The 23,175-nt window shown below is 41.1% G+C and overlaps 1 protein-coding gene across 1 annotated transcript in view; it reads left to right on the plus strand.

The window, feature by feature from the left end:
- The window catches only part of CACHD1 (cache domain containing 1), a 345,168-nt gene that overhangs the window by 259,907 nt on the left and 62,086 nt on the right, over positions 1-23,175 (plus strand). Inside the window, exons 5-7 of the mRNA XM_007959187.2 lie at positions 8,279-8,405; positions 11,018-11,162; positions 12,232-12,448. Of these exons, the coding sequence (XP_007957378.1) occupies positions 8,279-8,405; positions 11,018-11,162; positions 12,232-12,448 (489 nt within the window). The remainder of the gene's footprint in view (positions 1-8,278; positions 8,406-11,017; positions 11,163-12,231; positions 12,449-23,175) is intronic.

The raw sequence follows: 23,175 nt of genomic DNA on the forward strand, positions 1-23,175 counted from the left end.
AAGAAGAAGTAGATTGCCAAGCCTTTCCTTCTAGTCTGTCTTAGTCTGGAAGTTCTGCTGAAACCTGAACAGCATCATAGCAACACCCAAGCCTCCACTGACAGTCATGTGGTAGTTCTGCATGAGGTTTATTGACCAGGAATTGACCCAGTCTCAGCCATGATCTACTGATCTACCAATAGCTTTGAGTAGAAGGTGGGAGGAGGTAAAAGGCTGGAGGATTTCAGAGGTTGTAGTAACTTCTACCTTGAGGATAAGCTTCAGTGAGGAAAAACTATTCATACTTACTCCTTAGTAATTAACTATCATATTATCCAACATTTCTGTTTACATAGCAACTTTGAAAAAATTCTCAGGCAGCACATCCAATGGTGCAGAATTCACATGAAACAGCGGCCAGGCCCAGATCACCCTCTGTAAGCCACCCTGAACAATACACCAGAGGCTATGGCAATAACCAGGCAACAGGAGAGGTGGCAGTCAACTGGCTGTGGGGATACCTTCTCCAGTTGGTCCGCAATGTCTCAGTCAAGTGTGATGGAGGGTGTGGGACGATAGAGGGGTAATGTGAGGTCATGGACAAGGCCTGGTGAAGACCCAAAGGTGCCAAGGAGATTGGTGAAGGGAGGTGGAGAGGGGAGAAAAGGAAGTAGGGCATGTGGCGCCAGGACAGACAGGGGACAAGTGGGGCCCCCACCTAAGGTGGACGGAGGATTAGCATAGTCCCTGCCCAGGGCAGGAGGTGGCAGGCAAACACCTGACCACCACCACCAACCCCCTGCAGACTCCACAGTGACAAGGAAGGGGGGGGACCTGTGCTACACACATTCCAAGATGTGCCAGTAGCAGCTCTAACTCTCCACTAATGGCTGGTTTCACATAATGACCTGGTCTTTGGAACCTAACTATGTCAATAAGTGAAGGGTGGGTATACTGCCTCTGCCATGTATGTCTGTCTGAACTAGGTGTGTTGAGCAATTGAGACAGATACAGACCCTGCCCATTCATAGCTTAAATCCTAATGCTGTGCATCATGGGCGACAGGTTGGGCGTCTGCCAGCTGTTTCCTGGAAGGCTTCCAGCATTTCTAAGGGGAGAGAGAGCATGCAAGACCTTGTGTTTGGATACAAGCCCAAGTTATGAAGTGGCCGGAATACTTAACTGACTCATATGAATGGGGAAAGCCCCCTCTGGGTTGCCTGTGTGGATAATAAGGCTCCCATTCGCCTCCACATGTAGACCAGGGAGGGACCCAGCGGGGATGCACACCACATTGATAGATTACTTCAGGACCCTGAGGTCCTCATTACCATCATAGCCATCATCTTTCTGCTAATACCAAATAATGGATGAAATTTAATCAGGTGCCAAAAGAGTCCTCAGCAGGAGAGTTTGGGAAACCTTGCTTTATACTGGGTTATAGTGCTGGAATGGTTCTTTTGTGGTGAGACTAAATGTATCATGCACTGTATGAATTCCGATTTATTTTTAAAACACTCTTGCTAACATTGGCTCCCCTTTTAATAGTTTCATTGAAGCCTGTTTATTGTTACAGATGTTACTTTTAAATGAGGTCATTCAGTTTTCCTTTACTTCCAAAGGCAGTGTTTGCCTTTTTATTGCAGGGTTGGCAGGACTGCCTGGGGAACAGTGCTAATATGAGATCAAGGTTAAGGCTTCAGACCCTCAGGAGACTAGGTAGAAAAAGCTTCTCCCATGTTTATACCCACTCCCATCAGCCTGGCATCTCAAGAAAGCATGTGGTTACCACAGTACAGGTGATCGATGACCTTGACAAGAGCAAGTCGTTTGGCAGAGTGGAGAAGGAACAGACGTGGTCACAGACTGGCTTAGGTCGTATGTCCCCTCTTGCTGGCTGTGAGATTCTCAGGCATGTCAAAAAACTTCCCTGTTAGCTTATCAGAAACTTGGGTCTCTGGGCAGTGCAAATAGTTAACACACTCAGCTGCCAACCAAAAGGTTAGAGGTTTGAGTCCATGCAGAGGTGCCTCAGAAGGAAAGGCTAGCAATCTATTTCCAAAAAATTAGGTTTTTGAAAACCCTGTGGAGCACAGTTCTACTCTAGCACACATGGGACAACTGAGTCACAGTCAGCTTGACAGCACCTGGTTTACTTGGGGATAATAATTTTTATTCCTAGGATAAAATACGCTACAGCTCGTTGAGGGGGGGTGTGTGTGTAATTGTTAAAGATATATCCCCTAAAACCCCACTGCCATGAAATCAATTCCAACTCATAGCTACTCTGTAGGATGGAATAGAACTGACCTATAGGGTTTCCAAGGAGCTCTGGTAGTATAGTGCCTTAGGCACTTGATTGCTAACTAGAAGGCTGGCAGTTCAAACCCACCAGCCACTCCTCAGAAGGAAGGTTAGGCAATCCTACTTCTGTAGTGATACTGCCTCGGAAACCCAAGGAGGGGTCACTATGAGTCAGGGCTGACTCAACAGCACATAACAACAACAACACAAGGTTTCCAAGACTCTAAATCTTTACCAAAGCAGACTGCCTCATCTTTCTCCCACAGAGCTGCTGGTGGTTTCAAACCACCAACCTTTTGATTAGCAGCCAAATGCTTTACCCACCATCCCACCAGAGCTCCTTGTTAAAAGCATAACACATTGCAAAAGCTTTAAATTCTTCACATACATTTTACATGACTTTGATGCCCACCAAAGTTTGGGCCAGTGACCAAATTCAGCTCACCACTGATTTTGGTAAACAAACTTTCACCAAAATTTGTTTGTGGCACACAGCCAGAGTCATTCATTTACATATATTCATGGCCTAATTTTATTGTACAACAACACAGTTGAATGGTGAAGACAGACACTTTATGGCCCCACAGAGCTGAAAATATTTGCTTGCTGGGCCTTTGCCGAGGAAGGTTGCCACTCCCTGAGACTAAGACTAAAGGAAAGTTTCCATGAAGGTGTCTGGGCATTTAAACCATGAAGGAATAGGAGGTGAGTGGGAATTTAAATTGTTCCCAGGTGCTAATGGGGGTCTTACCCCCTTGTAATTTAATTTAAACCTCTATAATATTGATGCATGTTAATAGCTTTGTTTGTGGAGGTGAGAACTAAATGACGTGTTGGAGAATTAGCACAGTATTTAGCACCTACAAAAGCCTGGCAAATGTTTGCTAGAGAAGATTCTAAATTTTGCTTGATCAGACCCTAACCAGGTATATCCTGTCTGGCCTTGGGCATATGTTCCTGGAAATGGACAGAATGACAGAGAAAACACTTTGTGGCACTTTTATGGCACAGTCGCTATGTTCCAGTGTTTTCTCTTTTGTGAGTTATTGTTAATGGTTAGCACAAAGTTAAACGTTTATTAGCTGGTGCCTTCATCTTTGCTTCCTTCTTTGAAATGTGTCCATGGTTGATGGACCCACCACTAGAGCAGGACTCATGTCTGTATTTGCCAGGAATAAAGGTGAAACTGGCATTTTAACATCCATCACAGTTATGTTTTTATTGTTATAAAGGTATATATAATAGAACCTTTGTGAATTTGATGTTTTTCACATGTACAATATAGTGATATCAATTACATTAATCATCTTGTTGCACCTGTCACCAGTACTTGATGCCACATTTTCTGTCATGAACAGGAACTCACTACTTCCTAAACAATAACTCTCCTTTCCCTTCTCTCTCCCCTCTAGTAACCACTAGTAAAACTTTGCTCTCCATACCTTTGCCTTTTCTAGAGATTTCATATAACCTTGTACAGTATTACTTCCTTACTTCACTCAGCATAATGTTTTCGAGGTTCATCCATGCTGTACCATGTACCAGAACTTCATTTCTCTTTATGGCTAGTGTTATTCCATTGTATGTATGCATCACATTTTGTTCCATCATGTATTTTAATTGTTGACATTATTGGTTTGGGTTTTCTTTTTAATTTTGGAAAATGATGGAAGTATTTCCCATGGCTCAGAAAGACAGTCCTCAAATAGCATGTTGGTAATGACAGAAAGACTTCTGCATAGTAATTAAGGTGAGCCTCACTCAGAAGAAGAAAGGGACAGTAACCAAAGAGATCTTCACTCTCCGTTTTGCCCCACACAGGACAACAGCAAAGGACATACACCTACATTCATTGCCCTTTGATGAGTTACAGAGAAGAACTTGGCCTTGGACCTACCTCACTTGCTAGACTGGCATTTCTAGTAGTAACTCCATCGAGAAGCTCTCACTGCCCTGCTTGTATACACTGGTTGCATCTTGGGACATGGTTATATTCTCAGCCACATCCAAATGGTGAAATTCCACTGTAGTGTGTATAAAGCACCTAGCACAGTGCCTGGTAGGTTGTAGGCACCCATTCAATATGTGTCCCAACCCCCTTATTAGGATAATAGGTAGACCTTTCCTAACTTTGACTTTTCATAGCCAATCTCTATACCTCATCCAAGTTCCTAATCAGACACTGATAATTATTAGAAAGTTCAGCCTGTATTTCTGACCTCCCTCAATTAATCTGCAAGTCTTTTGTAAATAATAATTTTTTCTTTTTGATCTCTTTACTCCTGCCCCAGAAAATAGTTCTCTGCACATGGGAAGCCAAGAATAAATGAAAAAGAGTTGAACAGAGCCAAGTGGGCAGTCATGGTAACAGTAGATGCAAATTCAGTAGACTAGAGACAGTAGGCAGGGCTTTAAACCTGAAACAAGGCCTGGCTGTCTCAGATAAGAATTCAGCTCAGCCAATATAATGAGCCACCATGACGAGCCAGTCACTAAGGATGCTAAGAAGACAGAATAGGCCTGTATCTTTTCCTCATAGAGTTCATGACCATCTATAAGAAGTAAGACAGGTACATGTCTAACTGGCAGCACACATTTTGACTTCCAGGTTACTCTAATATGCCCACCCTTGATATTCAGGGCCAAAGGATTTGGTGGGAAGTACAATGCACTCAGAAGAGAGCTATGTTTGAGCCCGGCTTAACCACCTACTAGCTGTTCAAACAGTGTTGACTGGGCACTCACTGTGCCATGTATTATACCAGGCTTGGAGGGAATAAAGCCAAATTTCTGCTTGTAGGGACCTTAAATTCTAACAAGATAGGGAAGTGTGGTATTCAACAAATAAATAAAGTAACTTCAGGTGGTGGTTAATTCTATGAAGGAAATAAAACCTGGTGATGTTATGAAATGTAAATTTGAGCTTCAGTTTCCTCATTTGCAAAGTGGAGATAATACCACATATCTTGTAAGGTTTGTATATATTAAATGAAATAGTCTGTGTAAAATCTCTTTGTCAGTAGTAAAGGATCATCCTCAGAGTCACAGCTCAGTCTCATAATCACCTGAACAGGCCTTTGATTGGCCATGTGGGTATATATACATACATATCTTAATACCTAAAATAACCCCACTGCCCTTGAGTCAGTTCTGACCTATAGAGACCCTACAGGACAGAGTAGAACTGCCCATATTATTCTGTGTTTTGAAAACCCAACCCATTGCCATCTAATCAGTTTCACTCATGGCAGCCCCACATGTTTCATAGAACTGTGCTCCATAGAATTTTCGATGGCTAGAGGGTGGTCCCTGGGTGATGCAGTTGAGCACTACGCTACTGACTGAAAGGCTGGCAGTTCGAACCCACCCAGAGGCACCTTGGAATAAAGGCCTGGCAATCTGGTTCTGAAAGTTTCATCATGGAAACCCTATGGAGTTCAGTATGGGGTCGCCATGAGTCAGCATTGACTCAGCGGCAGCTGTATTTGTTTTGGTTTTTAATCTCATGGAAATAGATTACCATCTTTCTTCAGGGGTGTATCTAGGTAAATGTGAACTGCCAACCTTCAGTTAGTAGTTGAGCAAGCCATTGAGTTGATTATGACTCACAGCAACCCTGTAGAACAGAGTAGAAATAGAACAGCCTCATAGGGTTTCCAAGACTGTAAAGCTTTACAGAAGCTGACTGCTCGAGGACATCAAGCTCAATTGGCATAACATACTACACAAAACATGGTTCCACCTCCTACTTTGGTGAGTAGCGACCGGGATCTTAAAAGCTAGCAAGCTGCCATCTAGATGCAACGATGGGTCTCTCCTTGTCCAGAGCAAAGAAGAATGAAGAAAACCAAAAATTCATGGGAACAATTAGTCCTAGCGACTGGTACAGCCTGATCTGCAGCCTTTATGACTATGAGACCAGAAGAACTAGATGGTGCCTGGCTACTACTGTCAACCACTTAGAAGGGGATAGAGAGGGAGAACAATGTGGAACAAAACTCAAAATCATTTGGAGGGGGAAAAAAAGGGGGGGCCAGGTTTGCTGGTCTGATAGAGCCTGGTGCAATCACTGAGACTGTGGCCTCTAGCTGCCCTTCAGGTCTGGAATTGAACCCACACCTGTGGTTTCCAACCAAACAATAGACAGGCATATGAGTTGAACATTTACCTGAGGTAGATACACTCCTTGGAGAGAATAATCATGGGAGAAAGAAGGGCTGCTTATGCACAGGGAGACAGCTCAGGGGGCAGGAGTGCATGGAGGGATGAACACAGGGAAGAGGTAACTATCGGGAGGAAGTAGGAGGGAAGCTGTTGCATTGTGGTAAATTGTGGTCAATGCCATGAGACAGTGTATGTGAATTGCTGTATGTAAAGTGAATTTGCTCTGTAAATTTTCACCCAAATCACAATTTAAAAAAAAGAAAGAAAGAAAAAGAAGCTGACTGCTCATCTTTCTCTGTACCACCAAAGGTCCTATTATTAATATACTATAATATATTCAATAACATAGTCAAATATACCTCATGTTTTTATTTGTTAATACCTGTGTTCAGACTCCTCCTTCAGTGAACTTACTCTCTTTTCCATTTCCATCTATATAATAATTTTGCTAATATATCAGTTATTACTTTAGGACTTTTTTCTTGCATCCCTTTGTATATCTTGTAGCATGAAAGAAGTACCTTACATAGATACACTCCTTAGAGAGAACAATTATGGGAGAAGGAAGGGCTGCTTTTGCACAGGGAGACAGCTCAGGGAGTGGGAGTGCATGGAGGGAGAGACACAGGGAAGAGGTAATTATCGGAAGGAAAAAGGAGGGAAGATGTTGCATTGTGGTAAATTGTGGTCAATGTCATGAGACAAAGTGTATGTGAACTGCTGTATGGAAAGTGAATTTGCTCTGTAAATTTTCACCCAAATCACAATAAAAAGAAAGAAGAAAGAAGTACCTTACATATATTGAACATGTAATTTAAAAAAAAAAAAAATGAGTTGTGGAACAGAGTGAAAGGTCATAAGAGCTCAGTCACTAAAACTCAACTGCTATCAAATCGATTTGACTCATAGCGACCCCTCCTTGGGTTTCTGAGGTAGTATCTCTGTGGAAGTAGATTGCCCGAGAGAAGGGAAAAAACAATGATTGCAGGAGAGGATAAGAAAGATGTCATGGAGATTGTGGCAAAAATATTTCAGAAACAAAATGGTGGGCCCTAGCCACTGAGGGACTGTCAGATGCAGGTAAGTGGAAGGGAGGTAGTGTGTGCTAAAGGGAGGCGCAGAAGCCAAGCATGCCCAGGCCTGAATCCCGATGCAGTTATTTACTGGTAGGACACCTTAGACAGTTGTTTAACTCTCAAAGCATATTTTCTCAACTCCAAAGTAGAGGTAATAATACCACCTGCAGACTAGGGTTCCTGTGAGGGTTAAATGAGAGAATATGTGGAAAGCCTTTATCCCAATGTCTGGAAATAGAGTCATCCCATTAGTTGCAGCTATGACTCAATTAAGATGGTTCTGGTATTTCAAGTGCCAGCTGTGCCGTTTCCCTGATTGTGAAGTAAGATGGTGAAGTGAAGGCCAAATCACAGGTCTGGTCCCTCTAGTCCTATTAACAGGACTATTTCCACAGTTAGAGAAGGTACCCCAAGCCAGCAATTATACCCCTGGCCCAGCAGAGGCCAATCAGGTGAGGGGACTGATTAATGCCAATGAATCATCATGCAGGAAGAATAATCCAGGCATAAAGTGTCACCTTACTGTGTTAAGAATGATGGCTTCACTTGACTCAAACATTACATTTCAAACATTGAATTTTCATGGGGTATTTTTCAAAAACTGAAAAATATAGTAGAAAATTTATAACTTTGTATCTAGTGGGATTTTTTTCATACTGTAAGCAGTTTATGCAAAACAGATGCCTGAGTAGTGAGCGGTGCCTGTGTGCACCTGTGGATTTGGTGGTTACATTTCATTTTTCCCACTCTTGCAGTTCTTGCAGACAACCTGAAATCCAACCCTGGAATTAAGTGGCAGTATTTCAGTTCGGAAGAAGGAATTTTCACCGTTTTCCCAGCACACAAGTTCCGGTGTAAGGGTAGCTATGAGCATCGCAGTAGGTACGTTGCCTTGCTTGCTAAAATCTTGTTTGCATGAGAGTGATCTGTATGTAATACAGACCCTTCACTTAGAGGCTCTGCCTCTGAACTGTGTATCCAGAAACTTGTACTTCCTTTGTTCTGAAATGGTTGCACCATTTAACATGTGGATGTAGAAACGCAGGGAAGGGCAAATAATAAAAGTGTAAAACTTTCTAGAAAAATCTACCAAACCAAATAAAACTGGGTGTTTACTAAAGAAATTAAGTTGTTTGAAACACCAAAATTGTTTTGCGCTTCAGACATCTTTGTTGAGACATAAATGATGCCATCTTCACTGTAGTACATCCCTGGAAGACTTCATAGCATATCTCAGTGTAGATAGTTGTGATTCTCACTATAATTCTGAAATTTACATGTAAATCTCAGTTAGCTGGAAGTGGTCGGATTGTCCAGAAACCAATGCATTAAAGATCATTAACGTTCTGGTTTTCTCATGGAAATGACATACGGTTGTATCATTTAGCCAGAAAGGCAGTAATGGTGAGATAGTTTGTATGACAGGACTCATCAATTTAAAGAACCCCTGAGGCAAAGATAATTTTCTTTTGAATCCTGGCAGTTTGCCCTTTGCAATGTCAGACGTTTGATGCTAGGACATCTGAGGCCAGTGCAAGGTGCCCACTCTTCATGCCTTTGGTTGGAGTCTAAATTAACTATCACTTTAGCTTCCATTCATCTTTGTGTCTAGGATTTTCCCCAAGGAAAAAACTTTCTCGGTGCTTTTCATACAAGACGTTTTTTGGTTGTATCTTTTCTTCACCTCACCTCCTAGCCATCCAGGTGAACACTTGAGAATCGTAGAAGCTGGTCCAGAGATCATGGCCATTCAGTTCTAGTTTGACTCGTCTGTCACTAGCACAAAAGGTCTGTCACTAGCACAAAAGAGCTACCATGAGTTGTCTAATTCTTATTTGCAACTAAGAAGATACATTAAATGTCATGCTTCTTTTAATGAATCACCTGTGAGAGACAGTCCAAAAGGAGAAGCAGGATGCTGTCCCAAATCAGCATTCACCTACACCAGGTAGCTTGGAAAGTTTTCATACTTCCACCCTAACTCCAAATGAACTCTCAAACCTCTCTTCCCTTGGCTGCATAATTCACCTCCGCTCTTCATAGACTATGGTTCCCATCTCTTGCTTAAATGCTTTCCTCTGACACCTTTTCAAATTGCCCACATCCCTTTGAGGTGGTAGAGCAGTTTAGGACTGCTTCCTCATCCTTACCTTAAGACATTTAGCATTACTGCTTATACATCCCTTTATAGCAGTTTTTGGTGTTGAGATGCTATGATTTCCTTCTTTTCCCTCTTTCATTCCTATAACCACCTCTCCTGGGTTCTTTCTATCCTGATTTTCTATTGGCTCAATGATACCAACAAGTGAAAATAGAGTGGTACTTTAGTATGGGTACAGAACTTTTTGGCTTGAGAACAATTAGTGTAAACTCAGCTGGATTTTGAATTTTATTGATACTTTGCCTACATTTCTTAATTTGTACCCAGCTTTTGTGACTCAACTGGCATCTAACATTTTACATAGAAGACTAGTATTTTAGAGGTGTCAGTAAAGTAGAGCATTCTCTTGAGGCTGATTTGCTTTCTTAAGCTCCCCCTAATTTGTTCCAGCTTTAAAACGGAATACAGACTTCATTAAACCTCTTCTCACAAACCCCACTCTGCACTTTGTGGGTTCCCCCCCAAACATGTGTTCTTTTTTTTCTTTTAAAAAATATTGTCAAACAAAAACCTGGCAAGAAGAGTGGCTATGACAGGCTTGGACAAATTTTGTTAACACTCATTTAAATGTTTAGATAAGGGCCCTTTTGGTGGCTGACCTATGTGAATTAATTTAGTACAGAAAGGAAGAAGCCTCTTAGCAGGAACCTTTGTCTGTAAAACATGTTCAGAGGTGGTGGTGGTGGTGGTGGTTGCTAGCTGTGTCCAGTCAGCCCCAGACTCATGGCAGCCCTGTGCACAATGGAACAAAATACTAAACCATCCCCGTGATCGGTTGTGGATCAGAACCACTGTGATCCATCCAGTTTTCATTGGCTGATTTTCAAAAACAGATCATCAGGCCTTTCTTCCTCATCCATCTTGGTCTGGAAGCTTTGTTGAAACCTGTTCAGTGTCATAGTAACATGCAGGCCTCCACTGCCAGGTGGGTCATGGCTGTGCACAGCTGTTTCAATTCCAGCAGAGCCCCCTACTCCTTAAATCTGCAAACAAGGACCCAGCACTGGCAAATAAGCTGTTTTCTCCTTCTTGCACTGCCTGTGCAGCCCAGGAGACCACCAGGTCTCTTTCCAACAGTGAAATATAACTGTGAGCAGCGTCATCACATCCTGTATGTTACAGCGAACAGCATCACCACAGCTGAGAGAGTTGACTGTTGAGTGTGCCAAAAAAGTACTGAAATGGGTTTCTTCTTCCTTGCTAATCTCTTCATCCTTGTGCTACCCCAGGGGGAAAAAAACACATAAATAACCACTTTAGTAGTCACAGCTGTGTTAAGGTGAAACTTTCTATCCAAACTGGGACTGACCCGAAGAACTTTTCCCCCCTTTAGACCCATCTACGTCTCCACAGTCCGACCTCAGTCAAAGCACATAGTGGTGATCCTGGACCACGGTGCTTCCGTCACAGACACTCAGCTTCAGATCGCCAAGGACGCTGCCCAGGTCATCCTTAGCGCCATCGATGAACATGATAAGGTGACAATTGCCCCAGTGACTCCTGTGGCATTGGGTCTTCCCTGAATGCCTTTTATTAAGTACTTAATATTTTATGATGTATTTAATTTATTTATAAATCCATCTTTAAAATGACTTTGGGAAAGGAGAGTGGTTTAGTTTCTATTCTAATGTTTGAGGAAGCAGTGACCAACCACGATCAGTCTTCTACTCCCTTTATGACTCCTGCTAAGGCCTCCTCTAATTAGCCATGACTTTCACACTTGAAGTTTGCTGAAGAGAAGGGTGAGGGATTTGGATGTTGAAGGATGACTGAACTTTATCTCAGGATTGATGAGAGGAGAAAGAGAAAGGGAAGGGTCTGAGGTTTACTAATCACCAATATAGCTCAGAGATAGGTGTGTTTACAGTTAAGAGTAATCTATTGCCTGTGAACATTTTCTGCTTCATCATTTTGACTTTACTAGTGCCAAAGATTTGGCTCACTAACCCAATTGTTTACACACTCCATCCCCCGATTCCCGCCCCCAATTTGAAAATCAAGATGGTTAGTATACTTGTTAAGATTTTTCCCTGCTGGAAATACTCCAGTTTTGCAGATGTTACATGTGAACATTTTAAATGTTAAATAGGAGCTCTGGTGGTACAGCAGTTCAAGCTTTAGCCTGCTAACCAAAAGGTCAGCTGTTGGAACCCACCAGCCACTCCACAGGAGAAAGATAAGGGAAGAATCTGCTGTCATAAAGACTTACAGCCTTGAAAATCCTATGGAGCAGTTCCAGTCTGTCCTATAGTCTCTGTGGATTGGAACTGATTGATGACAATGGGTGGAGTTTATATGAACACTATATTAGTGACTTAGTCTTGGAACAAATGTAAAACACTAGGAATTTTTCCATTTTTTCTGTCTGTACTAATATTTTTCAAATTTGACAGATTTATGCCTCAGGCATTTGTTTTTTAAACTCGCAGTACCTGTCCTATGGGCTGTTTCACTCTTTGGGCTCATCCAGAATGTTTTTTTTTTTAAAAAAAAAAAAAAACAACACTTCTAATGGTAGGATAACAAGTTTCTTTTTCTTTCTTTAAGATTTCCGTGCTGACAGTAGCAGACACTGTGAGGACTTGCTCACTTGACCAATGCTATAAGACATTCCTGTCTCCAGCCACCAGTGAGACTAAACGGAAAATGTCTACCTTCGTTAGCAATGTCAAGTCTTCCGACAGTCCAACCCAGCACGCAGTGGGATTCCAAAAGGCATTCCAGCTAATTCGAAGCACAAACAATAACACAAAATTCCAAGCAAGTAAGTGAATTTTCTCCAAGCACTTGTAAGCATACTAGTTCAAAATAGTAATAGGGATATGTTGTAAATTGGTAACATACCATATTTAATGAGATTTTTTTAAAAACTGATGCAGGATCAGATTTTCACATGTTGTGGTAATGGTCATCTAATCTTACTAGGTTTTCTTATCTTTCCTAATCAAAGGTGCTCAGTCTGGCTGATTTCTTCACTTCTCTTCCTTCTCCTTTATTAAGAACATATCCCCATTGATTTCCCAAGGGAATTTCCACATGCTTTTTAATGCTAATTGTCAGCCCTGCCTCTTCATTGACTTGGAGTGGAAATCTACTGTGCGCATGTGCACAGAAACAGGGAAGCAGGAATCCTTTCCTTGATCCTTCCTTCTTCTAACCAGCTGTCATTTAGATGAGCATGGCCCTTCAAATGTACAAAGGCACTCTAATTTAATTTTCATATATTAAAGAAAATCTGCAATTGGAATGCATGCTAGAGTAAAGCATATTTGAAATGGACTCATACTTTGAAACTACTGAAAGGAATCTGTCATTTTCCGTTTCATATTCAAAAGTCTGTTTGTAGTTGAGTTTTTTGGTTTTTAGGGTTTTGATTTTTTTTTTTTTTTTTTGGTAAAAATAGACTGTATCCTATTAAGATAAATTTTTTAAAATACATTGTCAAGCTCTTTAATGTGTCTGCATTAAAACTGAGACCAAACTCAAAAGGAAAAAAAAAGAAAAAAACACAAGCAAAGTGCCCGGCCCGTGGTGGGCCCTCAAAAGATAGAAGCTACTCCAATTATTACAACTAGCAATGATAGGTGGTGAGTTCGTTTTTGGTTCCTGCATAGCAAACTACTGCAAACTTAGCTACTTAAAACAGCATAGTTTTATTATCCCACAGTTTCCATGGGTCAGGAGTTCTAGTACAGCTTAACTAGATCCTCTTGTCTAGGGGCTCACAGGGCTATAATTACTGTGTCAGCCCAGGACTGTGGTCTCATTGTGGCTATAGGTTCTCTTCAAGCTCATGGTTGTTGGCATATTTCATTCCCTTGATGCTCTAAAGCTCACATCAGCCTGCTGCTTTAAGGCTAGCAGGAGATCGTCTCTTTTCCTTAGAGTCTTACAAAGAAGGTTTGAACCCTCTTTTAGAGAGAGGGCTTTCCTGAGAGTTCAAGCCCATCCAGGATATTCTCCCTTTTGATTAACTCAAAATCAGCTGATTAGGGATTTACTGCATTTTTAAGCAAATAACACATGCTATATCTTCTTTTGCAAACCATACCCCCCTCACACGTTAGTCTCCTATGCCTGTTATGCACATTGTATGCATGCACACATTATTTACATGGGCATGTTACATGCAAAAAATACTATAATTACATCTGCAAAATTCCTTTGTCGTATAATGTAGTATAAGTATAGGAGTGATGTTCCATCACCTTGGCCAAGCTAGAAGCAAGTTATAGGTCCTGCATTCAGAGGCAGATCACACAAAGGTTTGGCTCATTGTGGTCACCGTAGAATTCTGCCGACCAGTGATGGCAATAGCCAGCTGTTCACAGGCCGTTGTTAGAGGATGACTCAATATACAGTTGCCCATGATTTAATGAGGCTGATGAACAAGACTAATTTCTCAAGTATTCAATGCATATTGGCTAGTTTGCCAATTGTAAAAGCCAGTTGCCATTTACATCTCAGAGCTCATCATTAAAAGTGCTGTTTCCACTTCATTCAGTTGTTAAGTCATCTTTAGGGTGTGAGTACAATTTTGATTATTACACTATTAAAAAGATGGAGAGAAATGCTAGACCAGCAGTTATAAGCTCTGATGCCTACAGTGGCCCAGCAGTTAATATGAGGTGGGGCATAAGATAATGGGGATCACTGGAGGAGTGTAGGAAGCTTAGTTAAAAACCTGGGCAGCTGGCCTTCTGCTTTCGCTTGTTACTGCTACGTAAGAATACCTTCCCAGCGTTGCCAGACCTGGTGCTTTAAGAGAAGCCAGAAATCTGGATATTTATGTTTAATCTCCTGATTTCTAAATGTTGACATTTCTTCCTGCTTTAATAGTGACTGTTGTTTTAGGTGCCATTGAATCGAATAGTGAATAGAGACATCATTAAACTTCTTGTAACAAATCTTCCTGCCATTTAGCAGAAGGCTGCTTTAATGGGAGATGTTTCTCCTCTGCATTTTTTAATTTCCCCTCTTTTCTTAATGTTGGCTAACAAAAACATGGTAAGAAGAGTGACTACAATAAGCTTGGACAAACGTTAATGACTTTGAGTCAATTCCAACTCATAGCAATGCCCTTTGGGTTTCCAGGGCAGTAAATCTTTATGAAAGTAGATTGCCCCATCTTCCTTCTGTGAAGTGGCTGGTAAGTTTGAACTACCAACCTTCTGGTTATCAGTCAGATGCTTTACACACTGCAGCACCAGAGCTCCTTCTAAATAATCAGGGGACCCGTTTTTTAGGCCAGGTAAGATGTTTCTGTGAATAAAACTCAGCCCACAGGACACTGGTTTACACCTTCTGCTGACAGTTCAATGAAAAAGGAACCCAAATTAGGTTATGTAAAGAAATATTTGACAAATTAATGGTGTGTCCAGTTCATGATGGAGAGATTTCAGGGTATTGTTAAACAATATAGTACACCCACTCCTCACTTATCAATATGGTTAGATTCCAAAGACCAGGTTGTTTTGTGAAAGTCAGCATTATATGAGAATGGAAGGAGACCACATCAGATCACAAAATGGAAGATAACTGTATCATTGCATAAGTGCCAAATTACATCAGTATATAACTGCCAAACATTGAGAATCATGGCCCAGCCAATTTGACACATAACCTCATCCATCACAGCCAGCATTACTCTGACCTCACACCTTGCCATTTGTTACTGCCAGATGTGTCATTAATGGGTAAAATAGTCAGAGAGTAGATTTTTACTGTCATCGTAAATGTGAAATGCTGTATAACAATATAGTTGATAAATGAGTAGTGGGGGAAAGGAGAGAAAAGCCAGGGGGATCAAGACAGAGCGAGGAAGCAGCAGCAAGGATCCAGCTAAGGGAAGGGACCCAGGCCCTACCCTCAAGTGGCAGGAAAGTGGAGGAAAGGAGAGAAAAGCCAATAGGACCAGTACAGAGGAGCAGCAACAGGGGTCCAGGTAAGGGGAGGGTGGAGAGGTTTCCAACAGCTAAGGGAGACAAACTTGTGTGTCAGTTTGTCATACTGTGGAGGCATGTTGCTGTGAGGCTTGAGGCTGTGCCACCAGTGTTTCAGATGCCAGCAGGGTTGCACATGATGCACAGATTTCAGTGCAGCTTGTACACTGAGACAAACTAGGACGAAGGAACAGGGTATCCACTTCTTAAAGAATTGGCCAGAGAAAACTTTATGAATAACAGAGTAAAACTGTCTGATACATTGCTGCGCTACTTTATGAATAGCCCAGAAGCATTGTCTGTAACAGTGCAGGAGGACAAGCCCCTTAGGTCACAAGGCTCTCAAAATGTGACTGGGAGACAGCTGCATCATCAGAGTAGAACCAACCTTCCCGTTATGGATAAAGTAAAGCTTTCGAGACCTCTATTTGCTGACATGGCATGACTCAAAATGAGGAGAAACAGCTGCAAAGATCCATTAATAATCGGAACATGGAATGTACAAAGTTATGAATCTAGGAAATTGGAAGTTGTCAGAAATGAAATGGAATGCATAAAGATTGATAGCCTAGGCATTAGTGAGCTGAAATGAACTGGTTTTGGGCATTTTGAATCAGACAACCATATGATCTACTATGCCGGGAATGACAATTTGGAGAGGAATGGCATCATCACAAAGGATGTTTCAAGATCTATCCTGAAGTACAGTGCTGTCAGTGATAGGATAATATCCATACACCTACAAGGAAGACCAGTTAATATGACTATTATTCAAGTTTATGCACCAACCACCAAAGCCAAAGATGAGGAAATTGAAGATTTTTATCAGCTTCTGCAGTCTGAAATTGACCAAACGTGAAATCATGATGTGTTAAGTATCACTGGTGACTGGGATGCAAAAGTTGGAAACAAAGAACAATCACTGGTAGTTGGAAAATTTGGCCTTGGTGACAGAAATAATGCTGGAGATCATCACATGATAGAATTTTGCAAGACCAACAACTTATTCATATACCATTTTTCAACAACACAAATGGCACCTGTACATGTGGACTTTGTCAGATGGAATACACAGGAATCAGATTGACTACATCGGTGGCAAGAGGCAATGAAAAAGCTCAATATCTTCATCCAAAACAAGGCCAGGAGTTGGTTGTGGAACAGACCATCAACTGCTCATATGCAAGTTCAACTTGAAGTTGAAGACAATTAAAACAAGTCCATAAGAGCCAAAATATATTCCTCCTGAATTTAGAGACCATCTAAAGAATAGATTGATGCATTGAACACCAGTGACCGAAAACCAGAAGAATTGTGGGATGACATCAAAAACATCATCCATGAAGAAAGCAGGAGGTCATTAAAAAGATGGAAAAAAAAAAAGATGAAAATGAATGACAGAAGAGACTCTGAAACTTGTCCTTGAGCAGAGAGGAGCTAAAGCAAATGAAGAAATGGCAAGATAAAAGAGCTGAACAGAAGATTTCAAAGAGCAGCTCGAGCAGACAAAGCCAATTACTATAATGAAATGTGCAAAGACTTGGAGTTAGAAAACCAAAAGGGAAGAACACGCTCGGCATTTCTGAAGCTGAAAGAACTAAGGAAAATATTTAAGCCTCGAGTTGCCATATTGGAAGATTCTATGGGCAAAATATTGAATAACACAGGAAACATCTAAAGAAGAGGGAAAGAATGCACAGAGTCACTATATCAAAAAGAACTGGTCGATTTCCATCCATTTCAGGAGGTGGCATATGATCAAGAACCAATGATTCTGAAGGAAAAAGTCAAAGCTGCACTGAAGGAATTAGTGAAGTACAAGGCTTCAGGAATTGACAGAATACCCATAGAGATGTTTCAACAAATGAATGTCTGCTGGAGGCACTCACTCAGTTATGCCAAGAGATTTGGAAGATAGCTACTTGGCCAACAGACTAGAAGAGATCTATATTTGTACCCATTCCAAAGAAAGGTGATCCCACAGAATGTGAAAATTATAGAACAATAGCATTAATATTGCAAGTAAAATCTTCCTGAAGATAATTCAAAAACATTCGCAGCAGTATATTGACAGAGAACTTCCAGAGGTGCAAGCTGGATTCAGAAGAGGACATGGAATAAGGGATATCATTGCTGATGTCAGATGGATCTTGGCTCAAAGCAAAGAATACCAGAAAAATGTTTACTTGTGTTTTATTGACTATGCAAAAGCATTTGTTTGTGAGGATCATAACAAATTGTGGGTAACATTGAGAAGAATGGGAATTCCAGAACTCTTCATTGTACTCATGAGAAACATGTACATAGACCAGGAGGAGGCTGTCATTCAAACAGAACAAGGAGACACTGCGTGGTTTAAAATCAAGAAGGGAGTGCATCAGCGTTGTATCCTTTCACCGTATTTATTCAGTCTGTATGCTGAGCAAATAATCCGAGAAGTTGGACTATATGAAGCAGAATGTGGCAACAAGACTGGAGGAAGAATCATTAACAACCTGCGATACGCTGACAACACAGATTTTCTTGCTGAAAGTGAGGATGACTTGAAGTACATCTTAATATTAAGAAAACAAATGTCCTCACAACTAGACCTATAAGCAGCATCACAATAAATGGAGAAAAGATTGAAGTTGTCAAAGACTTCACAGTGTTGGTTCTGTAATCAACACCAATGGAAGCAGCAGTCAGGACATCAGATGACATGTAGCACTGGGCAAATCGGCTGCAAAAGACCTCTTTCAAGTACTGAGGAGCAAAGATGTCTCCTTGAGGACTAAGGTTTGCCTGACACAAGCCATGATATTTTTCAATGACCTCATATGCATGTGAGAGCTAGGTAATAAATAAGGAAGACCAAAGAAGAATTGATGCTTTTGAGTTGTGGCGCTGGCAAAGAATGCTGAAAGTACCATGGACTGCTAAAAGAACTAACAAATCAGTCCTGGAGGAAGTGAAGCTGGAAGGCTCCTTGGAAGTGAGAATGGCCAGACTTTGTCTCACCTACTTTGGTCATGTTATCAGAACGGCCCATTTCCTGGAGAAGAATGTCATGCTTGGAAAGTTGGAGGGTTGACAAAAAGGGGAAGGCCCTCAACAAGATGGATTGACACAGTGGCTATGGCAATGGTCTCAAGTATAGCAAGGATCATGGAGCTGGTGCAGGACTGGGCGGTGTTTTGTTCTGCTGTGCATAGGGTCGCTATGAGTCAGAGGCAACTTGACGGCACCTAACAACAACAACAACAGTTGTATAGTGGTTAGTGTATATGTTTGGGATTTCACCCACTGTAGGCTCAGATTCCTACTCTGAAATTTTCTAAGCTTTTGAATTCACATGAATTATTTGACTTCTTCAGATCTCGTTTGCTCATCTGTAGAGTGAGGGTGATAGTAAGATCGAGGATTCCACATCTGGCACATCATAAATTCAACAAATATTACCACAAAAACAAAACTCATTGCCATTAAGTCAATTCCAACTCATAATGACCCTATAAAACAGAATAGAACTGCCCCATAGAATTTTCAGTGCTGTAAATCTTTATAGCAGCAGACCTCCTCATCTTTCTCCTGCAGAGGGGCTGGAGGGTTCAAACCACAGACCTTTTGGTTAGCAACCTAATGCCTTAACCATTGTGCCAGCAGAGCTCCTTCAACAAATATTAGCTGTGTTAATTATGGTACTCTGTTTCCCTATAGGACTTCTTGCTCCAACTAAACTAAAGCAGATACCTTAGACTTCTTCACTAGTAGCTTTGTCTACAGTATAGTGAGAGGTCTATATAGTCCTCCTAGGAACTCAGGCTATACATTATTGCTTCTTTTCATTCCACAGACATTTATTGATAAGCTCTTGTGTATGGGAGCTCTGGTGGTGTGGTGCCTAAGGCACTTGACTGCTAACCAGAAGATTGGTGGTTCAAACCCACCAGCCACTCCTCAAAAGGAAGATTGGGCAATCTACTTCCATAGAGATACCACCTTGGAAACCCAAGGAGGGGTCGCTATGAGTCGGAGACTACTCGACGACACATAACAACAACATTGTGTATTTGGCACTGTTATTGGTGCCATGGGGTGGGGCTGTTCTAATAAATAAGACCTACCTTAGAGGGTTGTTGTGCAAATTATTCTGTGCCTGAAAATAAAATGTCTGCCCCACGTTGGTAACCACATAAACAGAAGCTACAAGTCATAAATCAGTGTAGCTTTGCACCAACCAGAATATCTACACCTTTTTATTCTTTCCCATGATAGATCTATCACTAATAACATCAATAGTTGTTTTTTCTGGGTTTGTCTTCTGGGGTGATGATTGGTGGATTGTTCCATAGTAGAAGGAATTGATTAGGAGTGGAGATGCAATGGCAAAGGCAGAACCCAAATTCAGATTGCGCTTCTCCTTTTGATATTGACCCAAGACATACTAATTGCTCTCCCAAGTGGAAAGTATGTTGTGTTTTCTTCAGTGGTATGCACATCTTTGCTTTGCCCCAAATCTCTATAATCAGTCATCCCTGAGACTATTCATCACAGTGTTTTAAATTCCTCTAACTGGCTAAGAAGGGAGGGAATGTCCTAATAAGTAGAAAAATAAATTAGACCAAATTTGGCAGGCTTGATATCTGAGAACGGAAAGGAAACTTTGTACACAGATAAAGTGGGAGTAGTCAGGTGCTGGGCAGAGCCACTGGCCATGCTTACAGTGCGTTTTATTTTTGAGATGGAAAGAAAATGGTCTTGGTTGATAAAAGAGCTTGTGGGCTATAGGCTTTCACACTTCCAAACACAGGCCTGTGCACAAAATCTAGCTCTCAGGGATGTCATATTTCATCCAGAATCATAAGACTGAATGAGAAAATGCAGAGTTCACTTTTAGATCAATTTAACAAGTGTGTCCAGGAATTTATACCACATGATAACCTTTGCAGTGGAGAGAATATAGCCTCAGTGGTCCAGTGGTTAAGCACTTGGTTGCTAACCAAAAAGGTCAGCGGTTTGAACCTACTAGCTGCTCTGCGGGAGAACGAGGTGGCAGTCTGCTTCTGTAAAGATCGTTGTTGTTTGCCGTCGAGTCGGCCCCGACTCATGGGTTCCCTACGGAAGTAGGATTGCCCAACCTTCCTTCCAAGGAGTGGCTGGTGGGTTTGAACCGCCAGCCTTCTGGTGAGCAGTCAAGTGCCTTAGGCACTATGCTACCAGAGCTGTAAAGATTACAGCCTAGGAAACCCTACAGGGCAGTTCTAATCTGTAGAGTGGCTATGAGTCAGAATCAACTCAATGGCAGTGGGTTTGTTTTCCTGGTTTGGTTCCCTCCCACTATAGATAAGCATTGTGCTCTATATCTGTTTTCCTCCCACTAGTAAGTCAATCAGTATTTTATTTTTTGGCCTGTCTGAAGTTTAAATGAGGTTTTTAGGGTCCTGACGAAATAATGCCTGAGAGTGTATTTACAGCACTGAAAAAATTGACATCTGGTTTAAGACAGGAATATTCCTAAGCTTATGAGGTAGTTTTAATTTGTTTTGCTTAGCATCAGTATTCACTTTTTAAGGTCTGATTATCAATTATTAAAATTTACATTTATACTTAAGGGTCATTTAGTGAATTAGTCCAACATCAAAATTGGCTTTAAAACTTGCTTGGATACTAATTCTTAACATTGATCAGCTTTGAATGTATTTACTTTTTGAGGCAAATATTATTATTATTTTTGTTGAACTCCATTCATTTGTCTACTGCATTGATACCAATAAATTAATTACTCAATTCTTCCTAGTAAAGAATGCATCAAAGTATAAAATGGAAATTTACCAACTAAAAGAAATCCAAACATTTTATTTTCATCATTGTTAAGAGTAATTTTTTGGAAGGTAGGTATATTAATATCTATGGCTGTGTAATAAATTACCTCAACGTTTAGTGACTTAAAATGACAAATAGTTATTATCAGTCTCTGTCAATCAGCGTTGTGGTGTGTCTTTGGTTTAAGGTCTTTCTTGAGATTCCATTCAAACTATTGGCCAGAGCTGCCATCATCTCAGAGTTCAACTAGGGTGCATCCATGTCCAACCTCACTCACGCGATGACTGGCAGGACTTAGTTCTGAGAGCCTTAGTTCCTTGCATCTCCATAGGACATCTCACAGCATGCTAACTGGATTTCTCAGAGTGAGATGGCCTCCAACAAAGAAGCCACATTCTTTTTTGTAACTTAATCTTGGTCTTGACATCCCGTTACTTCCAAAGCATTTTAGTCACTAGAAATGAGTCACTAAATCCAACCCACATCATGGGGAGGCAACCCCACAAGGATGTGTGTGTCGAGAAGTGGGATCACTGGGTGGGAAACCAACCTGGAGGTTGCCTATTACAGTATTTATAAAGCAACCATCAATTAAATGACAAAAATAGGAGCCTGAAGAAAAGGGCATATAACATATAAAACCTAAATACTACTCAACAAAAAGATAACCTTCTGTGTAGAGTGTCCTAAAATTATATTTAAAAAAAAAAAGTGACCCCTCCTTGGGTTTCTGAAGCAGTATGTCTGCAAAAGTAGATTGCTCAATCTTCTGACGAATGGCTGGTGAGTTTGACCTGCCAGACTTCTGGTTAGCAGTCAAATGCCTTAGGTACTACGCCACCAGAGGTCCTAAAATTATATAGAGAATCAAGTAATCTCCTGTTAGAAAGGTAAAAGTCTGGCTCTTTTACCTTCTCTTCTTCTATTAAAGTGGTTATTCAACTTCTGCAGATGTACCTCTAATGGTAAATATCATGACTTTTATTTTGTAGTAGATCCACTTGTCAGAAATTTTTTCACAGTGAGTTAAAAATACTTCTCAATTACTCTACCCATTAGGTCTGTTTGGAGAGTGGTTTAATCTTGAGTCATAGGTGCTACTTCAGACTAATAGGAGGGGTTTGGTTTGGTTTTGTGTTTCTGTGTGTGTTGAGCTTTTTTTTCTCTTTCACCTTCTCTGTGCCAGTCGCTCTTTTGCTTGAGCTCTTTGCTTAAATGAACTGATTAGCAGCCCTCACAACAATCTATGAAATAAGTATACTTCAAATAAGTATCCCCATTTTTACAGACAAGGAAATTTAGGTGTCTATAGAGAAGTTCAGGAATTTACCTACATTCCCCAGACAAAACTTGTAAGTAGCAGTGCTAGGATACAGCAACCATGTTCCAATGTCCATGTTCTTCTTATTCAACTGTACCAGTGAAAACCAGAAAAACCAAACTCACTGACATTGAGTCGATTGCACTCATAGCAATCCCTTTTGTGGTTCCAAGGTAGTAAATCTTTATGGAGTAGATTGCCCAGTCTTCCTTTTGTGGAGTGGCTGGTAGGTTTGAACCACCATCCTTCTGGTTAGCAGTCACATGCCTTAGGCACTATGCCATCAGAGCTCCTTAACTCTATCAATTAGTTTTTTTTTTTTTTTTTTTAACTTTCACACCCATTTTATTTAAATAAAATCTAGAGTCAGACTGGACACATTGGTCTCTCCCCTGTGTTTTTCACTTACCAAGAAATTGCAGA

This window comes from Orycteropus afer, unplaced genomic scaffold (genome assembly GCF_000298275.1).
Source record: "Orycteropus afer afer isolate SDZICR_OR568_19922 unplaced genomic scaffold, OryAfe1.0 scaffold00016, whole genome shotgun sequence".
In the NCBI taxonomy this organism is placed as follows: domain Eukaryota; kingdom Metazoa; phylum Chordata; class Mammalia; order Tubulidentata; family Orycteropodidae; genus Orycteropus; species Orycteropus afer.